We start from the raw sequence: 17,563 nt of genomic DNA on the forward strand, positions 1-17,563 counted from the left end.
AGCTCAGTACCAATGTGCGGCCACCCTATAGAGATCGCAGGCAAAACATGAAAATGTCTTGGGTTAAGGCTTTCGGTTCCTTTACATTGAATTGAATTGCAATGTTGCTTTTTCAGACATCAACGTTTCGATTTTCCGAGACTGTTGTTTTTTCTATCCCGATTGTACGTAGAATAAGTATGTAAATCGCAACGAAAGTCAGCCGGTACAATTATTGAAAGCCCAAAACAACACGGTTACGTTTCGATGGCTTTGCATTGGTGAATCGAATTATGATTAAAGGCGATATCGAAGCGATGCGCTTTATTAGTTTGGTCGATTCTGGCATCTCTTGTGTGGTTATGTACGACTGAACAAGCTCTAAAGCCAAATTGCAGGTGACTCCATTGACGTTATTCTAAAGTCGAATATGTTGGCGTTTGTGTTTTATCGAATTGTCGGTTTGTTTGCTATTCCGCCTCGGTCGTCTTGAATTGCTTTTTAGAGTAATGGCACGACGCTTTAATGACTTCGGCTCTGCGAGTTTCGTTTCGATGAAATAGTCTTAGCGAAGCATGGGACAACTTTTAATTAGTCTCTCCAACGCTGCGCCTATCTATCGAAAACAATCCGAAAAAGCGTAATTCCTACAATTTTTTTCTACCATATAAAAATAAATATCTATCTATCTATATATATATTTGTTATAGAATATAAGTTTGTTGTATATTTCCACGATACTTTTTACTTCCTCAAACGTGTTGTTTATCGACTTTAGCCGCGAATTTGTTTCTTCCGTGCGTCGCCTATTACGCGTCACATTATTTTACCCACCCCCTCCCCAACCGAAGTGCAATTGCGTACCCTCGTACTTCCCCGACCCCCTTTTTACCCACTGTGACGGACCCCCAAGAGTGTAAACGCCCGTCACCGTCTGCTGAAAAATATGTAGCGTTCTTATGTTCGGTGTCGTTTAGCTTCGGTTAGTTGGAATATTCGTGTTGTGTTTTAGGTTTTGTTTGTGGCTTTTTGTCTATTTAGGAACCTGCTGGTTGCTTGTTTAACTTTTAACTGTGTTATTGGGTGGCTTAATCGCTGACCAAATCTAAATTCAAGTGATATTTACGAACAATATGGTTGAACTAGACTGGCCGTTTTAAGCTAGATACTTAAGAAAACGAAATTTTAGTTTTTGCAAATGTTTCGTTTGAGTTCTAACAGTTATCGGAATTTGATTACCTGAATTGCTGTTCAACAACAATTAAATGCCTTCATTAAAAATTTCTGTCATGGTTAAATTTTTCCAGCCTTAAAAATATTCCTATAACAATTTTTTTTGTTTTTTCTGTGCGTAAATCAATTGTATCCATTCCATTTATAGGCGTCGGACTTTGATTGCCGTTATCGCCGTTTAAAAATTTCTGTTATTGATTTTTACTATTAACGTATCTAACAACTCTCGCGAGAAACCACATTTCGTTTAGGCCGTCGTATTGTAAGGCAGTGCTTCTTAACCTTTTTTTAGTTATATTCACCCCAACCATATATCTCCAGATTCCATTCACCCTTGACTCATGATATGATAAAACTTTCTCGTCTATATTTCACTGAACAGGGTAAACACCCAGAATATCCGCCCTGCTCGCAAGCTATCATCCATTTCTGACGGTTCACCCTTATTCACCCCTTTTGGTTGTTGGTTCACCCCTGCAGAAATTTTATTCACCCTGGGGTGAACTATTCACCTGATTAAGAAACACTGTTGTAAGGTACTGCGATTGTAGAGTTTGAAATTTTTCTGTCACTCTCGTTGTCGGTGAAGTCACAGCCCCGGCGTCCCAGATATGTTTTGCGATGAAAATCTAGCGCTGCTGTGTAGCTAAGCCCGATACCTCCAGTGTTTACTTTGGATGAGCAAAAACGATGTCGACTCCTAATCTTTTAAAGCGGATATTTTAACTGTAAAAAAACGCAATAGTTTTGACTGAAAAAAAAAAATGCTTTTGCCACTCGTTCGTCAAGAAACGCCTTCAAAGGTGATTACGGAATCGCACTCGTTTCGTAGCAACTCAACTTGGCCCGCTATTTTACGAACATTGCTTTTATTATTCGGTTTTATTTTTCGCCTCGCTGCGACGCACGAGTTGCATTTCTATTGCCTGTTCCGCTGCTCCTCGGCTTTGCACAAACATTTTGTGACGTCATTAAACTTTGTAGGCTAATTTGCCGACCTTGCTTTGTCCTTGAAGACTTGAAAAAAGTTTAACTTGAGGTGACTGTCAGGATCGCGATGCTTTTTGTCCGAAATACCGGATTACCGGGTATCGGTTTGGGGGCTATAGCTTTTATTGTTGCACTTACAATTTCAACTTTAATTTTTCAATCGAACAAAATTTGCTTTAAAAATTAACAAACCTTTAAGGAAGACAATTTTTTAATGATATCACGTTGCGCTATTGTAGCCTTTTAAGAAAACCCTTTGTCCGATGTTAACCTGGCGTAAGCTGTATCCCCTACAGTAGGCCTACAGCCTAAATTTAAAGGTAATTATTAATCCATGGTGCTATATGGCAGGGGACCTAGTTTTCAGTATGCAAGCAGCATAAATTAGATTGAAGTTTCTTTTTCTGCAACCACGCGAGAGGTTGCTTTTCAGACAGACAAGCCACAAAAACATATCAAAGTGCCGCATGCCGCAAACTGCAGTTTGCCCGCCTCTGCTGTATGGTAATACGCATATATGGGAATATTAAATCATCTAATCCAGTGGTTCTCAAACGTTGGTCCGCGTCAACTTTTCTGCCAGTCCGCCAAACTTATTACAATTTTAAATCTCAATTACAAATGCAAGATGTTAAAGGATTGACCATTAAATAACTTCGCCAGGTCCGTAATTTGCAGCATTGTGACGTAACATAGAGTTAATGGTCTACTTGGGTCTTTGTCATATGTCACATGTGCCTAACTGTTTAAAAGTCTTAAACCTTAAGACCAGTTGTCTGTGAAAAACTTCAATAGAACCACGTATGATACCAAAAAGAAAGCAGTATATTGCTCATTAAATCGAAGTTTCCATTATATGCTTTTAAGTTGCATACTTTTGTCGTAATTACATGTTGAGTTAATTTTGATTTTTGAAGGTCCACCGGTCCGCAATTTTTTTTTTTCAATTTGACGGTCCGTAAGCTAAAAAGGTTGAGAACCACTGATCTAATCATAAGTGTCTTTGGTAATTGCTATGCCTAAAGGCAATAAAAATCAGCATTCTTCTCACCATCGAAGTACATGGACCGTTATCAGTTAGGATTTATTTTCTATAACCGGTATTATTTTTTCCGGGAAATTTTAGTAGAACCAATACCTATACAATGATATAAGCCTTGGAAGAATGCATTCCATTCATTATCTATTTTACTTTACGTTTGTGGGTTCCGAGAAAATTAACACTTAGCTTGAGAGGTCTTTCACAGTGATCACGGAGGCGTTGGCCGTGGGGCCCAAGGGAGGCAGCCATTGCACTTCGGCTTGACTGGTTGGCCGTACAATTTCTGTTGGCGTGGTGTGCGTTCGCGCAAAACCGCATAAAAACGACTAGAGAAAACTTTATTTAGTACGTATTTTAAGAAAGTTTTAGTTTTTGCTTCCTTCGCATTACAAGTTTTGGCTTGTCACGTAGGCACTTTTGTGTTCGTTAGTGTTATGTTAGGCTATATATTTTGCATGTAATATGATAGGAAATGCAAGGGGGTATACTACACTGTTGACCACCGTACTACAATTCTAAGGAATATGGATTTACTACCGCGCAACACAAGCATGCTGCTTTAGTATTGCGATCAAAGAATAATGTGCTAGCAACGGCCACTGTTGGAATAGGCTTGTCACGTTTCCGACCACAAAAGCCAGACCGCCTTAGAAAAAAAAGGATTTAACACTTCGTCATTTAGCATAGCAAGCACGCTGGACAGACCGTTGCCGAGAATAGATCGCTATAGTGTTTACATCTTAGAAACGATATCTATTGTCACATTAGGCAATAGTAAATGGTTGAATGTTAAATGAAGCAGCTCAGGTTGGTTGATTTATTTGTTAAATAACCGAAAAAAGTACAAAAATAGTGTTGGGCGTGTTTGTTCTTCAGTTTTAACACAAGTATTTTTTCTTTAGGCTGGATAAGTTTATTGAGTTTAATATTTATTTATTTATAAAATAATGACTAAAAAAATAGTTTGGATTCTTATTCTTGCCACATATGTAACTTGTTCAAACTGTAAGGTAAGTACCACTAGGTCATGTTATATAATAAGTCAAAATATAAATTAATTTGTTGTTAAAAATATATATACTGGTATAAAGATTGTTGTCGATAGTAAACAGTGATTTGTCATGCTAAAAACGATTTTGCAGCTTGAAATTGCGCGACTGTGTAGCATTTAGCCTACTTTTACGTCACTATTCACGTGACCATTGTCCACTGACGTGTGACCGCCGCACCTAGCGAATTGCTTTTCCGCATTTGACAATTCATTCTACTTTATACGTCTTACTGATTAGCGGCTTGAATCACCGCTCTGTTTATCGCTGTATTTCTGAGATTTGTGAATATACTCTAAGAGCAACTATCTACTGAGTGGATTGTCTTTGCTTAGAGTACAAGAAGTTAAGGACAGGTATTCTAGCGGCCTGCTCCTTTGGAGTCGGATTAAGAACTTGCAAGAGACTTAGGCAGCCGTCGGCCCTCGTCTATAGGGTCAGCAGCCTTCCTATAGCTCCCTACAACGCTTCAACTGTAATAACTCTTCGCCCTAATTTGCACGGCTGTAATAATGTTATTTGCAAAACTAAACCCTGCGAGGCCTTACTTTCCAACCTGGGACACTACTAGGTGCTGACAAGATAGAGCTAACCATCTGTAATTGACAATAATATAATTCATGTTCAGTTAATATAACTATCTTCCCGGCAGAAACACAAAATGTTCATTTTTCACAAATTTAAAATGGATTCTTTGTTTTTCCAGTCTTTCTAAAAAAACTGAACCAAGAAGAAAACTACACAGTATTTAAAAATATAATTTCATCCAAGAAGTGTTTTAAAAAGACCTCCCAACTGCGATTTGCCGTTCATATTTCACATATGCCTGTCTTTTTAGGATCAAGAAAATGAAGATAAAATAAATCAATATCAAGACATTGAACTTGGTCTACCTAGAGTCAGTAGGGTAATTGATATTGGGGATGACGATAAAGCTTGGGTTATTGATGATGCTATTACCATCCAACAAAGATATTCATTTGTAAATGTCCATACAAATCCAGGAAACCCACTTGAGTTTACTTTTATGCATGAGGTAAGAAAAATTGTAACAATGCCTACTGCAATTATTATTTTAGAATATTTTCATTTCTATTAAAAATTATATTTTTAAAATTATAGACAATTGGTCGTATAAACCAACTAACCATTTTTTAATAGACAAACAGATATAAAACATTGTTTCGTTAATCAACAAAACACTTCATAATTTCCCTAATTAGTTATGGAAATAAATGTGCATGGAATGTCTTGCAGAATTATACAAAAGCTGACCCAAATGTAGAATGGAACTTGGGAGCAGCTCCATGGAGCAAAAGTCTCAATATGTCTCAAACCAAGGTTGCATCATTTTGGAAAGATTTACAACCAATGGTTGAAAATTCACTTGGAAAAAAGGTATATATGAGTTTTCACTTTTATTGATTTGAAAAGATAGACTTTCGCAGATTTGTTCAGTTTCGTTCTTATTAACCAAATAACATAAAGAATTGGTTTTGTCACTCGTGTATTTCATGTTATATATGTTGTACCAAATATATCTGTTTTATTGTGTATATTTATTTTTGTTAAAAAAATATTGTTGCTGCTATTATAATAGTCTACCTTTTCCATTAAGTTTTTCCTTTTTCTGTTTGGCTTAACCTACATAGTACAAGTAAAATCCTATTTGTGTTTTAGATTGAATTGCAACATGGAGAGTTAAATTATGTTCGAGCTTTAGATGCTATTGTTCCTAACGTCAATCGCTTCTGCCATCCTAACCGTTACATCCTAACTGTTTTCTTCAACGATCTGTGGAGACTAAACAATTATGCACAGGTTTCTTTTAGAATGAAACTTTTCCCAAAAACATTTTCAATTTTATTTTCATCTTAAATTAGACTAACTCTACCATTATCAGCAAGGGATTTTCTTTGATGTTAGTGTTTTAAACAAAATGTAAATGGCTTGTTGCTTATATTTAATTATGGTAGTTTTAGTAACATGTTCAGTTTTCTATTAAGGCGTATCCTGTTGTATTTTTCACAACTTATAACATTTTGTTATATGTATCAATTCTGATATATACCTCTTTTGTTTAATTCTTGATCAGTTGCATTTTTTTGCAGATGTCATTCTACAGCATGATGCGAAACCCAAATGTAACAAGTGAACTTCGCCTTGAAATCACAGAAACTGTCCACCCTCATGAAAACCGGGCTGTTTTGTGGCCGTCCTGTCATGTGCACATGCTAAGAGCGCCGTGTGTTAACTACTATCAGCATCTTACATACGCAAACTTGTATGTTACAGCTAGTGACAAGCCAGCCGAAGGTACATGTGCTTTTTTATTTGTAGCTAATTAATTATTACAGAAGATGTGTTGACATTGCAATAACTGTTAAAGGCATGCAGGTAAATGTGCTTTTATATTTGTAGCTAATTAATACAAAAGATGTGTTTTTATTGCAATAACTGTTAAAGCAGTTTTAGTTTTGTTCATCCCTAGCATCTATCTCCAGATTTCATTCACCCTTCTCATGATATGATAAAACCATCTCGTAAACAGCACAAAATGACTTAATTTGTTTCGCAAGCTATCATCCATTTCTGACGGTTCATCCTTATTCACCCCTTTTGGTTGGTTCACCCTTGCGGAAATTTCATTCACCCTGGGGTGAACCATTCACCTGATTAAGAAACAATGTGTTAAAGGCATGCACTGTAATTTTGTACCAATTGAACCAACCCATCTTGCGCCATGCTTAAAAGTAAATTCTTGTTAAAGAATTCAATTTTAACTGTCTACGTGATATAACTCCAACCATATGGTGCTGCTCTACAACAGACTTTCCTGTTTGTTGGCCTGACAGGAAGCTTAGACGCCATATTCTTTTTTTCAATCTGTTCGTCTTAGGAACACTAAACACGGATCTGTTGATTATCTTCAGTAGAAAGAGAGTGGCCCAAATAAGTTTGCTATTAAAAGAATGAATCTTTTATCTATTATTTGGGCCACTCTCTTTCTACTGTTCGTCTTATTTCTATGTCAAAGCAATTTATTGAACTTTGCTAGATCTTATTGGTTGGTTACATTTTTTTAACTCAAGAGTTTTCATAAATAGGCTTTTCAGAAAGTTATTTTCCTAAATATCAAATTTTATATAAACTATTCAGTAAATTTTAATATATGTTAATAGGAATTTATTAGTTAGTCATTGTCGCTTTTATTTTATTTATTTTAGTGTAACTCTCTGAAAAATACGTCATTTCCAGTGTTCATTTTTGGTTTTTAAACAATCTTGCTTTAATGTTTATTAAGTTAGCCTTAAAATTGATAGCTAAAAGAGCAGAAACAGAAATAAATTTGCCACACTGATTAAATTGGATAAACAATAAGGCCAACTTAATCTCAAATTTATATAAATTAAAAAAAAATGACTAACACTTCTAGTTGGATTTTTTTTGGCCAATAAAATCCGAATTAGGAACTCTGTTGAGAACCACTTGCCCAGGTTAATTAATTAATTAATATTTTGCAGCCATTACAGTCAACAAACATGAAGCTCCGTCAAAAGCAATGGAATCACTGTTGGCTCAATTCAACTTACCAAACCCCCAAAACGTTCAAGAGATTAATTTTGACAAATATCTAACAAGGACGTTTTATGATGAGACAAAAAACAGGTAAACAATTCCTTCTTTTTGTTTATTCACCGTTTTTTTTGTTACTTTTTTTTTATTTTACTAATTGAAGCCATTCTTTATATATCGGAACCTTTAATTTAAAAGCAATCAGAGTTTCGTGAATGGAAAAGGTGTGTAATTCACAACTTTAATACTGGATGAAATAGCCTAACTTTCCCCAATGTAATTTGGGTATTTACAGGATCGAATTTTTGCACTTCTGCTCACCAATGTGAGTGCAAATTGCTCCAGGCTAGTGTTGATTGGTGCCAACCCACACAGGGGTTCTTACATTAATTTTAACCAGGTTGCATTCATTTTTTTAGAGATAACGCCCTAAAACAAGAAGTCCTAAAAACATGCTGTTATCACTTAAACAAATATGAAACTGAAATAAAGTCTAAATATTTTCAAGGAGAAGGTGACAAAGCAAGGACCCCCTTACACCAATTCACGTACCCCCAGTTTAAGAAACCCTGGTCTAGTACATTGTCCAATGTATCAAGTGTATAAAAGGGGAACACTAAACACGGATGTGTTCATAATCTTCAGTAGCAAAAGAATGGCCCAAATAAAAGAATGAATCTTTTATAATTTATTTCGGTCACTCTTTCTCTACTTAAGATTATGAAAGTGGGATTACTCTTATGAATTTTTGGGCAAAATGAACACGTCCTTGTTGAAACTTATTTCACGCACCCTTCCACAAAGGCCCATCCACGTGTTTGACGACTTGTTTACTACTGAGGAACTTCGGGCTTGGCGTGAGCTCTTACTTCGTTCCAAGCCTCACATCACCTCATTTGACCCTGCACCACTTCAGGATCATGACAACGTTCAGTGTATGTCATCGTATGGGGTACGTACCCTCGTGCTTTTATAGGTTTGCGTAAAAAGAAATAACATCAGTGCGCTTTCTTCCCTAAAGTAATCGTTAAATTTTTAATCATTAAATTCTCTTGCAGTTTTGTACTATAATATAAAAAAAATGGTTTTAATATTTTTACTAATTTTTTTTGTTCGAAAAAATACAGCCCAATATAAAATACTATTTCTGCCCCTTCAAAGTAAATGAACGATAAAACATGCCACGCTTCTCGAAAGTATTGTTTTACAGCAGTGGTTCTCAACCGGGGTGCCCTGGCACTCTATAGGGTGCCATTTTTGACGCTCAAGGGTGCCAAAAGATATTTCAAATTCTTTAGGATTTGAATTTTGGCTCTATTAGTAAGCTACTTAAAACAATTTTTTGTGTACGATAAAAATTCCTAAAATGGGTTTTGTCAACCTTGTTGCAAAGGTGCTGTTACAATCTCGTTTATTGTAACGTTACAATTGACCACTCAGCAAAAATACGAGCAAGGGTGTCGCGCACTATTTAATATTTCCGTAGTGTGCCATAAGCCAAAAAAGGTTGCGAAACACTGTTTTACAGGTTTTCACTATGACTAAAGGCTGACGCTCTCCGTGATGCAATGTTAGCCAAATTAATCTAGTTAAAAAATTTCTATGCTTATAAATGCAGTAAGCTTCTTCTATATTGAAATTTTGTTAAATACGCAATTTTTTTAGCGCTTCGCGCGCATCTTTTTGCCAGTCTCATTGTCACTCGATTCCATTTGCGCACAAGTTCAACGATAGTAGCAAGTTTGTGGACCTTATATGTCCTTCGACTTTACTTTTTGACGATGCTTTGCGGCATCATCGGTAATCTTTTCATATCCCGACCAAACGAAAATGTAGCCTGCTTTATGTGGCCCGCCAAGAATATGCAACAAATATTGTGGCCCTCGATGCTGTCAACCTTGGACAACCCTGACCTAGAACACAAGTATGAGTTTTAAACAATCTCATACTTAGCTAAAACCCCTCCCTTAGCTTTATCACTATAACTGCACCAATAACTCTATTCCTAGCCCAACTTCGAACATCACCCAGTACCCTAACCAAACAATCCTGTTCCTAAACAGCGATTTTAACCGGCAATGTCCGACAGTCGGTGCCCAAACGGCCATTCGTCCCATAACTCTATCGGCACGGTTTATATACTGTTTACGCCATTTGGAGCGTATTTCAAAGGGTTTATGGCTTACAGGTTTTGCTGCTATGTGAAGGTATCCTTATATACTAGGGTTTCTTAATTTTTATTTTACCGCGGACCCCTAACTTTTTTTGCTTTGCATGGACTAGATTAGGCAAGATATTTTGACCGATGACGTTAAAATTGACGTCACAATGCCAAATAGAAAAATAATTTCAGTTTCCGGTTTAAAAAATGTGAAAGAGAAATGGAGTCTAAACACTTCAAGTGCAGAAACGTTTTTTTTAATTTAACTTTTTTCTTTGAAAAATTAATTACTTTCCATAGATACACTAAAATTTCAATCAGACCTTCGTGGACCCCTTAAAACTAGTTTTCGTACCCCAAAAGGGTCTATGGAGACCAGTTTAAGAACCCGTACAAAAGTCGTTGCCCTGGATGTTTTGACAGTCGTGTGCGTTTTGCGCAGGTGGAAGACTTCGCCAATTCAATTATGTGGCCTCGCTTTCAAGCCCTGCTCGAGTACGTATCCAACGAGACCGAGTGGTATCCCTACGACATCGCTCTCAACTACATCAGGGCTGGGGACCACACCAGGATCCACCCCGACTCCGAGCCCCATCAGGTATGGGCGTGGTGAGCTGCGGCTGATCACAGCAGTGGTTCCCAAACTTTCTAAACCGTGACCCAAATTTGAGTTTTATGTACAAACTATGAAATATAATAGTTTTTAGTGAAATAGTCGATTGTTAGCAAACAGATTAAAATGGTTTAATTGCGGTTTATTCGGATGACTTGTTTACTAAATTTTGTAGTTTCAACAATTACATGAACAAACTTGATTTAAATACGGTCTAAACTGCTTATGATAAAATAATTCAGTCTATATTAGGGTGAAATGATAAAAAAAATAGAAAACAAATTCTATGATACACTTATACCGGTCCAAGTTAAGCAGATTTCAATCATATCTGCACCATTCATTTTTTACCTTTCGCAAACCCTAGTTTTCTAGTATTTATGATAGATTAACAATAACGTTTTAAGGCCAACAACGACCGACTTTTATTACATTGGTATGTTCGCCACAATTAACAATTAATCGGGTTTCGAACCTAATTCGATATCAGTCATACCTATAACTAATAAGAATTTGTCGTAATATTGATACTCTTCTAACACTAGTAGGCTGATATATTTTGTTTTATATTAGAACCTCTAGCGCACCGTTATTTACTCCTCGCAACTTAAGGTAAATTAATCTATTACCTCCAACGATTTACAACGACTAAAATTGTTTGAATCGCATTTACGTGACCTAAATTGCTCTATATTCGTATTACCATTTAGTTATTTATGTAAAGAACCAAATTCGATAGGACTTCTGTAATTTGTTCCCGGAAAGATTGCTTACAGCAGTGGTTCTTAAACTAGGGGGCGTGTGAGGTTCACAAGGGGGGCGTGAGAGGTTCACAAGGGGGGCGTGAAATTGACTCCTGGATTATGACTAAACAATAACAACAAGGCAAAGTGATATTTCCCTGCTACTAACTCCCGAATTAAGCATTTGGTCTCCAAAAAACAGTTACATCCTTCGCATTAATGCAACTGACCTGGAAATAAATTGCAGTTCTGCTTTATGTTTTTGTATGTTGAAACAAGGTGGGGCGCGAGTTTTGTTAAAATTGTAAAATGGGTGCATGTCTCAAAAAGTTTAACAACCACTGGCTTACAGGGTGTCAGATCAAAATATATCCCAGAACATCACTGTTTTGCGCTTTAAGAGCTCATTTCTTTATCGCGACTGTACTTGTTCCCAGCATGAATTCACCCTTCTGCTATACTTGAGCGAGGCACTGACGGCAAACGACTACGGCGAAACCGTTTTTGTGAAGAAAAACTTTGCCGGCGACGGCATTCACGAGTTCTTAGGCCCTGGCGGGGATGTCTACTCGACCATTTGCGCCATTGCCCCGAAATTCGGGCGCCTGGCAATCTTCAGAAGTAAGTAACAAACAGCGTCTCCGTTTTTATCTCTGTCGTTGCCCCATTCGTTATGCTGCGATGAAAAGTCATGATTAAGACTGAGTCGCATTTGAGGACGTATTTTACCACAAAAGAATTACAACTTTACGAGGTTTGAACTCTGTTTTTAACCCTGGGCGCTTTACCGACTTATCTCAAAGAAACGCTGCACATATACTATTTCGACTATTTTTGACATTAAGTATGCAGCACTATTAGTATTACCCTTCTAATACTCCTTAAGGTTATATTACATCATTTAGTTATCTTTAACATTAATTAATGTGCTTATTTCTGGACTATAAAAAAATTAGCAAATGTGTTTTTTTACTCGTCGAATACTCCTTAAGGGTGTATAATTTAATACAACTTGTAATAAACCATATGTTACTTTTAACCTAACTTTTTAGGCTTAGCAAAGGTTTTTGTTATGCAAACGTCACGTTTATTTATGTGATAACGCCAATGAACTCTCCAATTTGATTTGTAAAAAGTAACACGATAGCTTTAGTTTAATCCGAACTCGAAATTTGCCAAAAGTTTCCGACTATGCACATATGCACATTTTTTAACCGACATAATTTGCTGTTTGATAAGCGTATTGAACGATTTGTTTTTTAAATTCACTCTCATTCATCTTGGTTAAATCAGGGCAAGTTTAAACCCTTGAACTAGGCAAGCGCTTAAGTGTTTTTATTGGTTGACCTAAAATTTTCGCCCGAATATCAAACGACTAAAGAGTGGCAAATCCCCGACCAAATATTTGCAAATAAAACACAGCAACTCCTTCAGAGTCGTGTCGGTTTAAACCAGTGGTTCCCACACTTTTTAGCTTGCAGCGTACTAAAAAATCGTAACTATTTCGATGCACACTGTTGACAGAACAACAATAGAGTAGTTTTACAATCACCCTTAACACACGACTATATGTAAATGTCTTAAAATTATTAATTTTTTTATGAATAGTACGTATTTAAGGCTAAAATGCTTGCGTGTATGCCTATTGGTAATACAAATAACTTTTTTTTCCAAAACTACAAAAACTCTCGCGGCAAACGAATCACTGGGTTAAACGAAAAAAGAAAAAGCATATCGAATATGTCAAAAGTTTTATCGAATATTTCAAATTTTCGCTTTATTTCTTGTAGACAACATCGAGCACGCGGCGCACACACCCTCCACTCTGTTCCTTGGCGGGCGCTACACGTTCGCCGTCAAAGTCAGCCGCACCAAGCGTCTTTCTGACATAAAGCGGATCTACGAAAGCATGGAAGCGGTGTCCGACGTCACGCCTGTATTGAACAGAGTAAACTGGTAAGTTTAAAAAACCTTCCCTCTGTTTTTTGATAAAATAGGTATTGGTATGTAGGTATAGTGCAACGATAAGAGTAAAAATAGTTTTTTGGAGGGGTGCACATTCTCAACCAAAGAAATGGCGTTTTTTACAACGAGGGAAAAAAACAATGGATGTTTCTTCTAAAATATGCGACCATTCTTAGTGGAAAAATTAAAAGTGTAAAAGCTGTTTTAAGATGTAGCCGAGTTCTGTAATCTATATTGGTAAATTACGCTCTTTTTGAGACCAGTGTTTGGTCCATGCGAAGCAAAGGATAAAAATTCTAATCGAATCCCTTTACTCGTACGATTCATATAAAAGCATTTACCATTTTTTTGTGATGTTTTTTTTATAAACTCGCCCTTATCGCGACGATAAAGTGCCCGACCAACAAGGTACACGTTTAATTGCAGGCAGCTGCAAATGGGGCGACATGACGACCCAAACGAATCGTCGCTCAGTGACGATATATTACAAAAACTTCTCGTGAAAGTCAAGAAGATGGCGCTCAAGTCGAAGAGCGATTCCTACACGGAGGCGCTGCAAGAGGCGTACAGTATTTAATGGCCAAAGAAGCGACTCCTTATGGATAAAGTGCGTCACCTTTTGTGCACCGTCTGTTTTTTTAGGGTAGCAATTCGCAAACGAACAAAACTAACTTCACTTTGGATCATTATATTTGTGATAACAGTTAGTATTTTTCATAGTTCCGTATCTTGCATTTATTATGAATTGTTATGATCACAGGTAGAAATGTCTAATAATATCTGATGCCAAGCAATCTAACGCGTTGATTCTGATTAACAACTTGAGGTTATCAAACGCCTCAAACGTTAAAAAATTGGCCTAAAAACTTGGCAAAAACACTTTTTAATCTATTTTGCTTGTTTGAAAATGGTAAAGACGTAAATTCGGTTTTATATAGCGATACTATTTGTCCAAAATATTTGGCACCGGAATAAAGTATTAAGAGTCGAACATTCCTCCCTCTAGTGTACAGATTTTTGCTTTCATTGCAGCCTTTTTGCAATTTATGCTTGCTTTTGTCCCACCGGATAATATTTTGCAGAGTTTTGTAGTGTTTTTACTGCCTATACGAGATTATACTGTTTCTACTGCCGATGAGATTACACTGCCCTTTTTCTGACTCACCAACCGTTTTGCGGTTTCTATAATGCTTAATTGTGATCATCCAGGTGGCCTCATTTATAATGCAAATAACCTTATCTCGCCAATCTATTTTGCAAAACATTTTTTTTAAATAGTTTTCCAACGTTGTCATAATCTTGCCAATTCCTAAAAAAAAACTTTTTTACAATTTTTGTCGATATTCAATTATATTGTTTATTCTTTTCGAACAGTCTTCAATATTAACTACGACCCAGCTTGTCGAGAGTTTTTTCACTGTTTTTTATTTGTGCAATATATGATTGGATTGCCGTGCCAATTTAAAGGAGAAAGATGTGAAATAAATTAACGTAAATATGCCAAACTAACAAAGAATTAGCATTTGCTAAAAAGTAGTTAGTTTTATTTAGACAAGGTTAATCTGGTGTAGCGTTAGCTTACATTTGATGCATAAAAATATTGTAGCATTTAGCCTACTTTTACGTCACTATACACGTGACCATTGTCCACTGACGTGTGACCGCCGCGCCTAGCGAATTGCTTTTCCGCATTTGACAATTCATTCTACTTTATACGTCTTGCTGATTAGCGGCTTGAATCACCGCTCCGCGTTATATCGCGTGTGTAGTGAGATTTGCGATGTAACAATCTCTAGGATGACAGAAGAAAGTTCCATTGGCAAGTTGCCCCACTATAAACTAGAGAATCGACTGCCAATCGTTTCTCTCCGAAGACGACAGATAGCTCTCCTATTAGCCACAGGATTGAATATCTTGCTAGCACAGCCCCGAAGATGCTCAGCCCCCTTCAGCGTTCCTCAGCAATCTCGCACCTCAAAAGTGTTCGACGCACTCAAATTATTTGGATGGATTATTTCGCACCAAAGATGTCCTCGCATTCCAGAGGTCTCGACGAGGGACCCAGCAGCGAACGCTTACATGGAATAAAGCGCAAGTTAACTTCGTTTGCAACGAACCGACTAGGATTTCTTCACTACAACCCAACACCCCAGTAAGACATTTAAGTCGTTTGACGCTATAAAGACAATGTTTAAACCGTGTAAATTTCACGGCAAATGCTATAAAGCAATGCAACATATCGGTATATACTTTTCTGATACCAGTATGGGACAATTTTGTGCTCTTATTATGTAATATTTAATAAATTATGTGTAAAATGCTACGAAGCACATAAACTGTGTTGTAAAAAGTTTTTATATCGTGTCCCGATTTTGCGTTGTTTCACACAGTGCATTTTTAAACGTCGTCCGCAGCGCCATTAAGCCATTTCCTGTTCTCACGCTTTTGTAACATTGTGCGCTGTTGGACCGGGACCATATTGGAGCTGTAATTATACAGTTTACTTATTGTTCGCGAACCGAGTTCGAATCTCGGCCGCCCCGTACAAACGTTACCCTTCACCTTTTCACCCTACCCTTTGTGAACCCACATCTACCATTGCCATACAAACATGCTGTTTGGTGGCAAGACGTATGGAGGTCCTTCTGCAATATCGAAGGTTTCATTACATCAACATGCTCCTCAACTTCAAAAGATTCCAGGCGTCCTCACAGCTCAACTACGCATCGGAACCAGCTCGTCACGAAAACAGCTTTCCGACCGCTCATTGGGATCGAATGTGATCTCAGTCTTAAGGACAACTCTGAACGCACTTCATCAAACACTTTGTTGAACTTTACAGCACAGGAATACGTGATGCCACGTCTCTAAGCTTACCGAATTGTGCATGAAATAAATCGCAATGTATCTATTATTCGATATATCGCATTTCATCAATGTACGCCTGAAATTTAGTTGTGTCACAAAGGGTCCGAGCGACCAAGAAAAATAATCGTTCAAACTTTGTTTATAAAACAGACAGCCTTCAGCTGTTCATTCAAGTTGCCGCAGCTTAAAAGAGCCCGGCCAAACATTTATTGCTTCCTGTATTGCATTTTCAATCGTTTGTGCCCATATATATCACGGAGAAAAATCTTTTACAAAATCGCCCCCCAAAAAAATTATAAAAACACCCATAAAACGTTGCTCTCTTGAGTTGTAAATATATTGTTTTCTTATAACGCCACGCTTGTTTTTCGCTCGCCATTTTTGCATGCTATTTCTCTTCATGTCCCACAACTTTCGGACATGCACCCAAACCAAATCCTAATATCAATCTTTCAGATCTCTTTTTTTCTTTAATGAACAACCCTTCCTACGTCTGACTTGTTCATTGGAAGGGGGATTCTGTAGCATTTAGCCTACTTTTACGTCACTATACACGTGACCATTGTCCACTGACGTGTGACCGCCGCGCCTAGCGAATTGCTTTTCCGCATTTGACAATTCATTCTACTTTATACGTCTTACTGATTAGCGGCTTGAATCACCGCTCTGTTTATCGCTGTATTTCTGAGATTTGTGAATATACTCTAAGAGCAACTATCTACTGAGTGGATTGTCTTTGCTTAGAGTACAAGAAGTTAAGGACAGGTATTCTAGCGGCCTGCTTCTTTGGAGTCGGATTAAGAACTTGTAAGAGACTTAGTCAGCCGTCGGCCCTCGTCTATAGGGTCAGCAGCCTTCCTATAGCTCCCAACAACCCCTCCACGCTTCAATATATTCGAATGTTTCTCGAAATAACGACATTTATAGCATAACCAAACCGATATTGGAATGTATAGTTTGTGAGTCACACGACGCAAGGTAACACAGAATGCTTGGCGCGTATGGGCTTAATAGATTTAAGTAAAACGTATAAAAAAAGTTCGCGCAAAGCGTTTTGAAAACGAAACTTGTGTAAAATAGCTTGCGGCCCACATTTGGCCCGCGGCACTTAGTTTGCCGACCACTGGCGGACCGGTACATCATGTATTGTTATCAAAAAAATTTTATATTACCTTTATTATGATGAAAAAAAATGAGGTTAAAGAACATTTTTTTGTCATGCTTTTCAACCATGACTTCTATAATATTGCTGTTTTATCTAACATATGTGGTAAAATCCGATACAAAACAGGGTTCAAGAAATGCTCTAATGGTTTTTTAATTCTCACCAAAAATGGATTACGT

At 37.2% G+C, this 17,563-nt stretch overlaps 1 protein-coding gene across 2 annotated transcripts; it reads left to right on the top strand.

The window, feature by feature from the left end:
• The first annotated feature begins 3,878 nt into the window (after nt 1-3,878).
• Nucleotides 3,879-16,878, top strand: LOC146169624 (uncharacterized). 2 transcript variants are annotated; one of them, XM_083388786.1, is made up of 11 exons: nt 3,879-4,254; nt 5,132-5,329; nt 5,551-5,691; nt 5,974-6,114; nt 6,405-6,609; nt 7,818-7,962; nt 8,674-8,821; nt 10,473-10,628; nt 11,824-12,007; nt 13,177-13,342; nt 13,778-16,878. In XM_083388786.1, the coding sequence occupies exons 1-11, from the start codon at nt 4,192-4,194 to the stop codon at nt 13,926-13,928; spliced, it is 1,698 nt and encodes a 565-aa protein (XP_083244912.1). In that variant the 5' UTR covers nt 3,879-4,191; the 3' UTR covers nt 13,929-16,878. The 2 variants fall into 2 exon arrangements, with proteins under 2 accessions (XP_083244912.1, XP_083244913.1); XM_083388787.1 differs by lacking the exon at nt 3,879-4,254 and adding an exon at nt 4,798-4,864.
• Nucleotides 16,879-17,563: the final 685 nt, after the last annotated feature.

Source organism: Ascidiella aspersa, chromosome 1 (genome assembly GCF_963924565.1).
Source record: "Ascidiella aspersa chromosome 1, kaAscAspe10.2, whole genome shotgun sequence".
In the NCBI taxonomy this organism is placed as follows: Eukaryota; Metazoa; Chordata; class Ascidiacea; order Phlebobranchia; family Ascidiidae; genus Ascidiella; species Ascidiella aspersa.

Bases quoted from the DNA above. Each gene is read 5' to 3' on its own strand.
- LOC146169624 (XM_083388786.1), top strand. From the start codon at position 4,192: ATGACTAAAAAAATAGTTTGGATTCTTATTCTTGCCACATATGTAACT. The intron at 5,330-5,550 runs GTAAGAAAAATT...AATGTCTTGCAG, and splicing joins AGTTTACTTTTATGCATGAG to AATTATACAAAAGCTGACCC. The intron at 8,822-10,472 runs GTACGTACCCTC...CGTTTTGCGCAG, and splicing joins AGTGTATGTCATCGTATGGG to GTGGAAGACTTCGCCAATTC.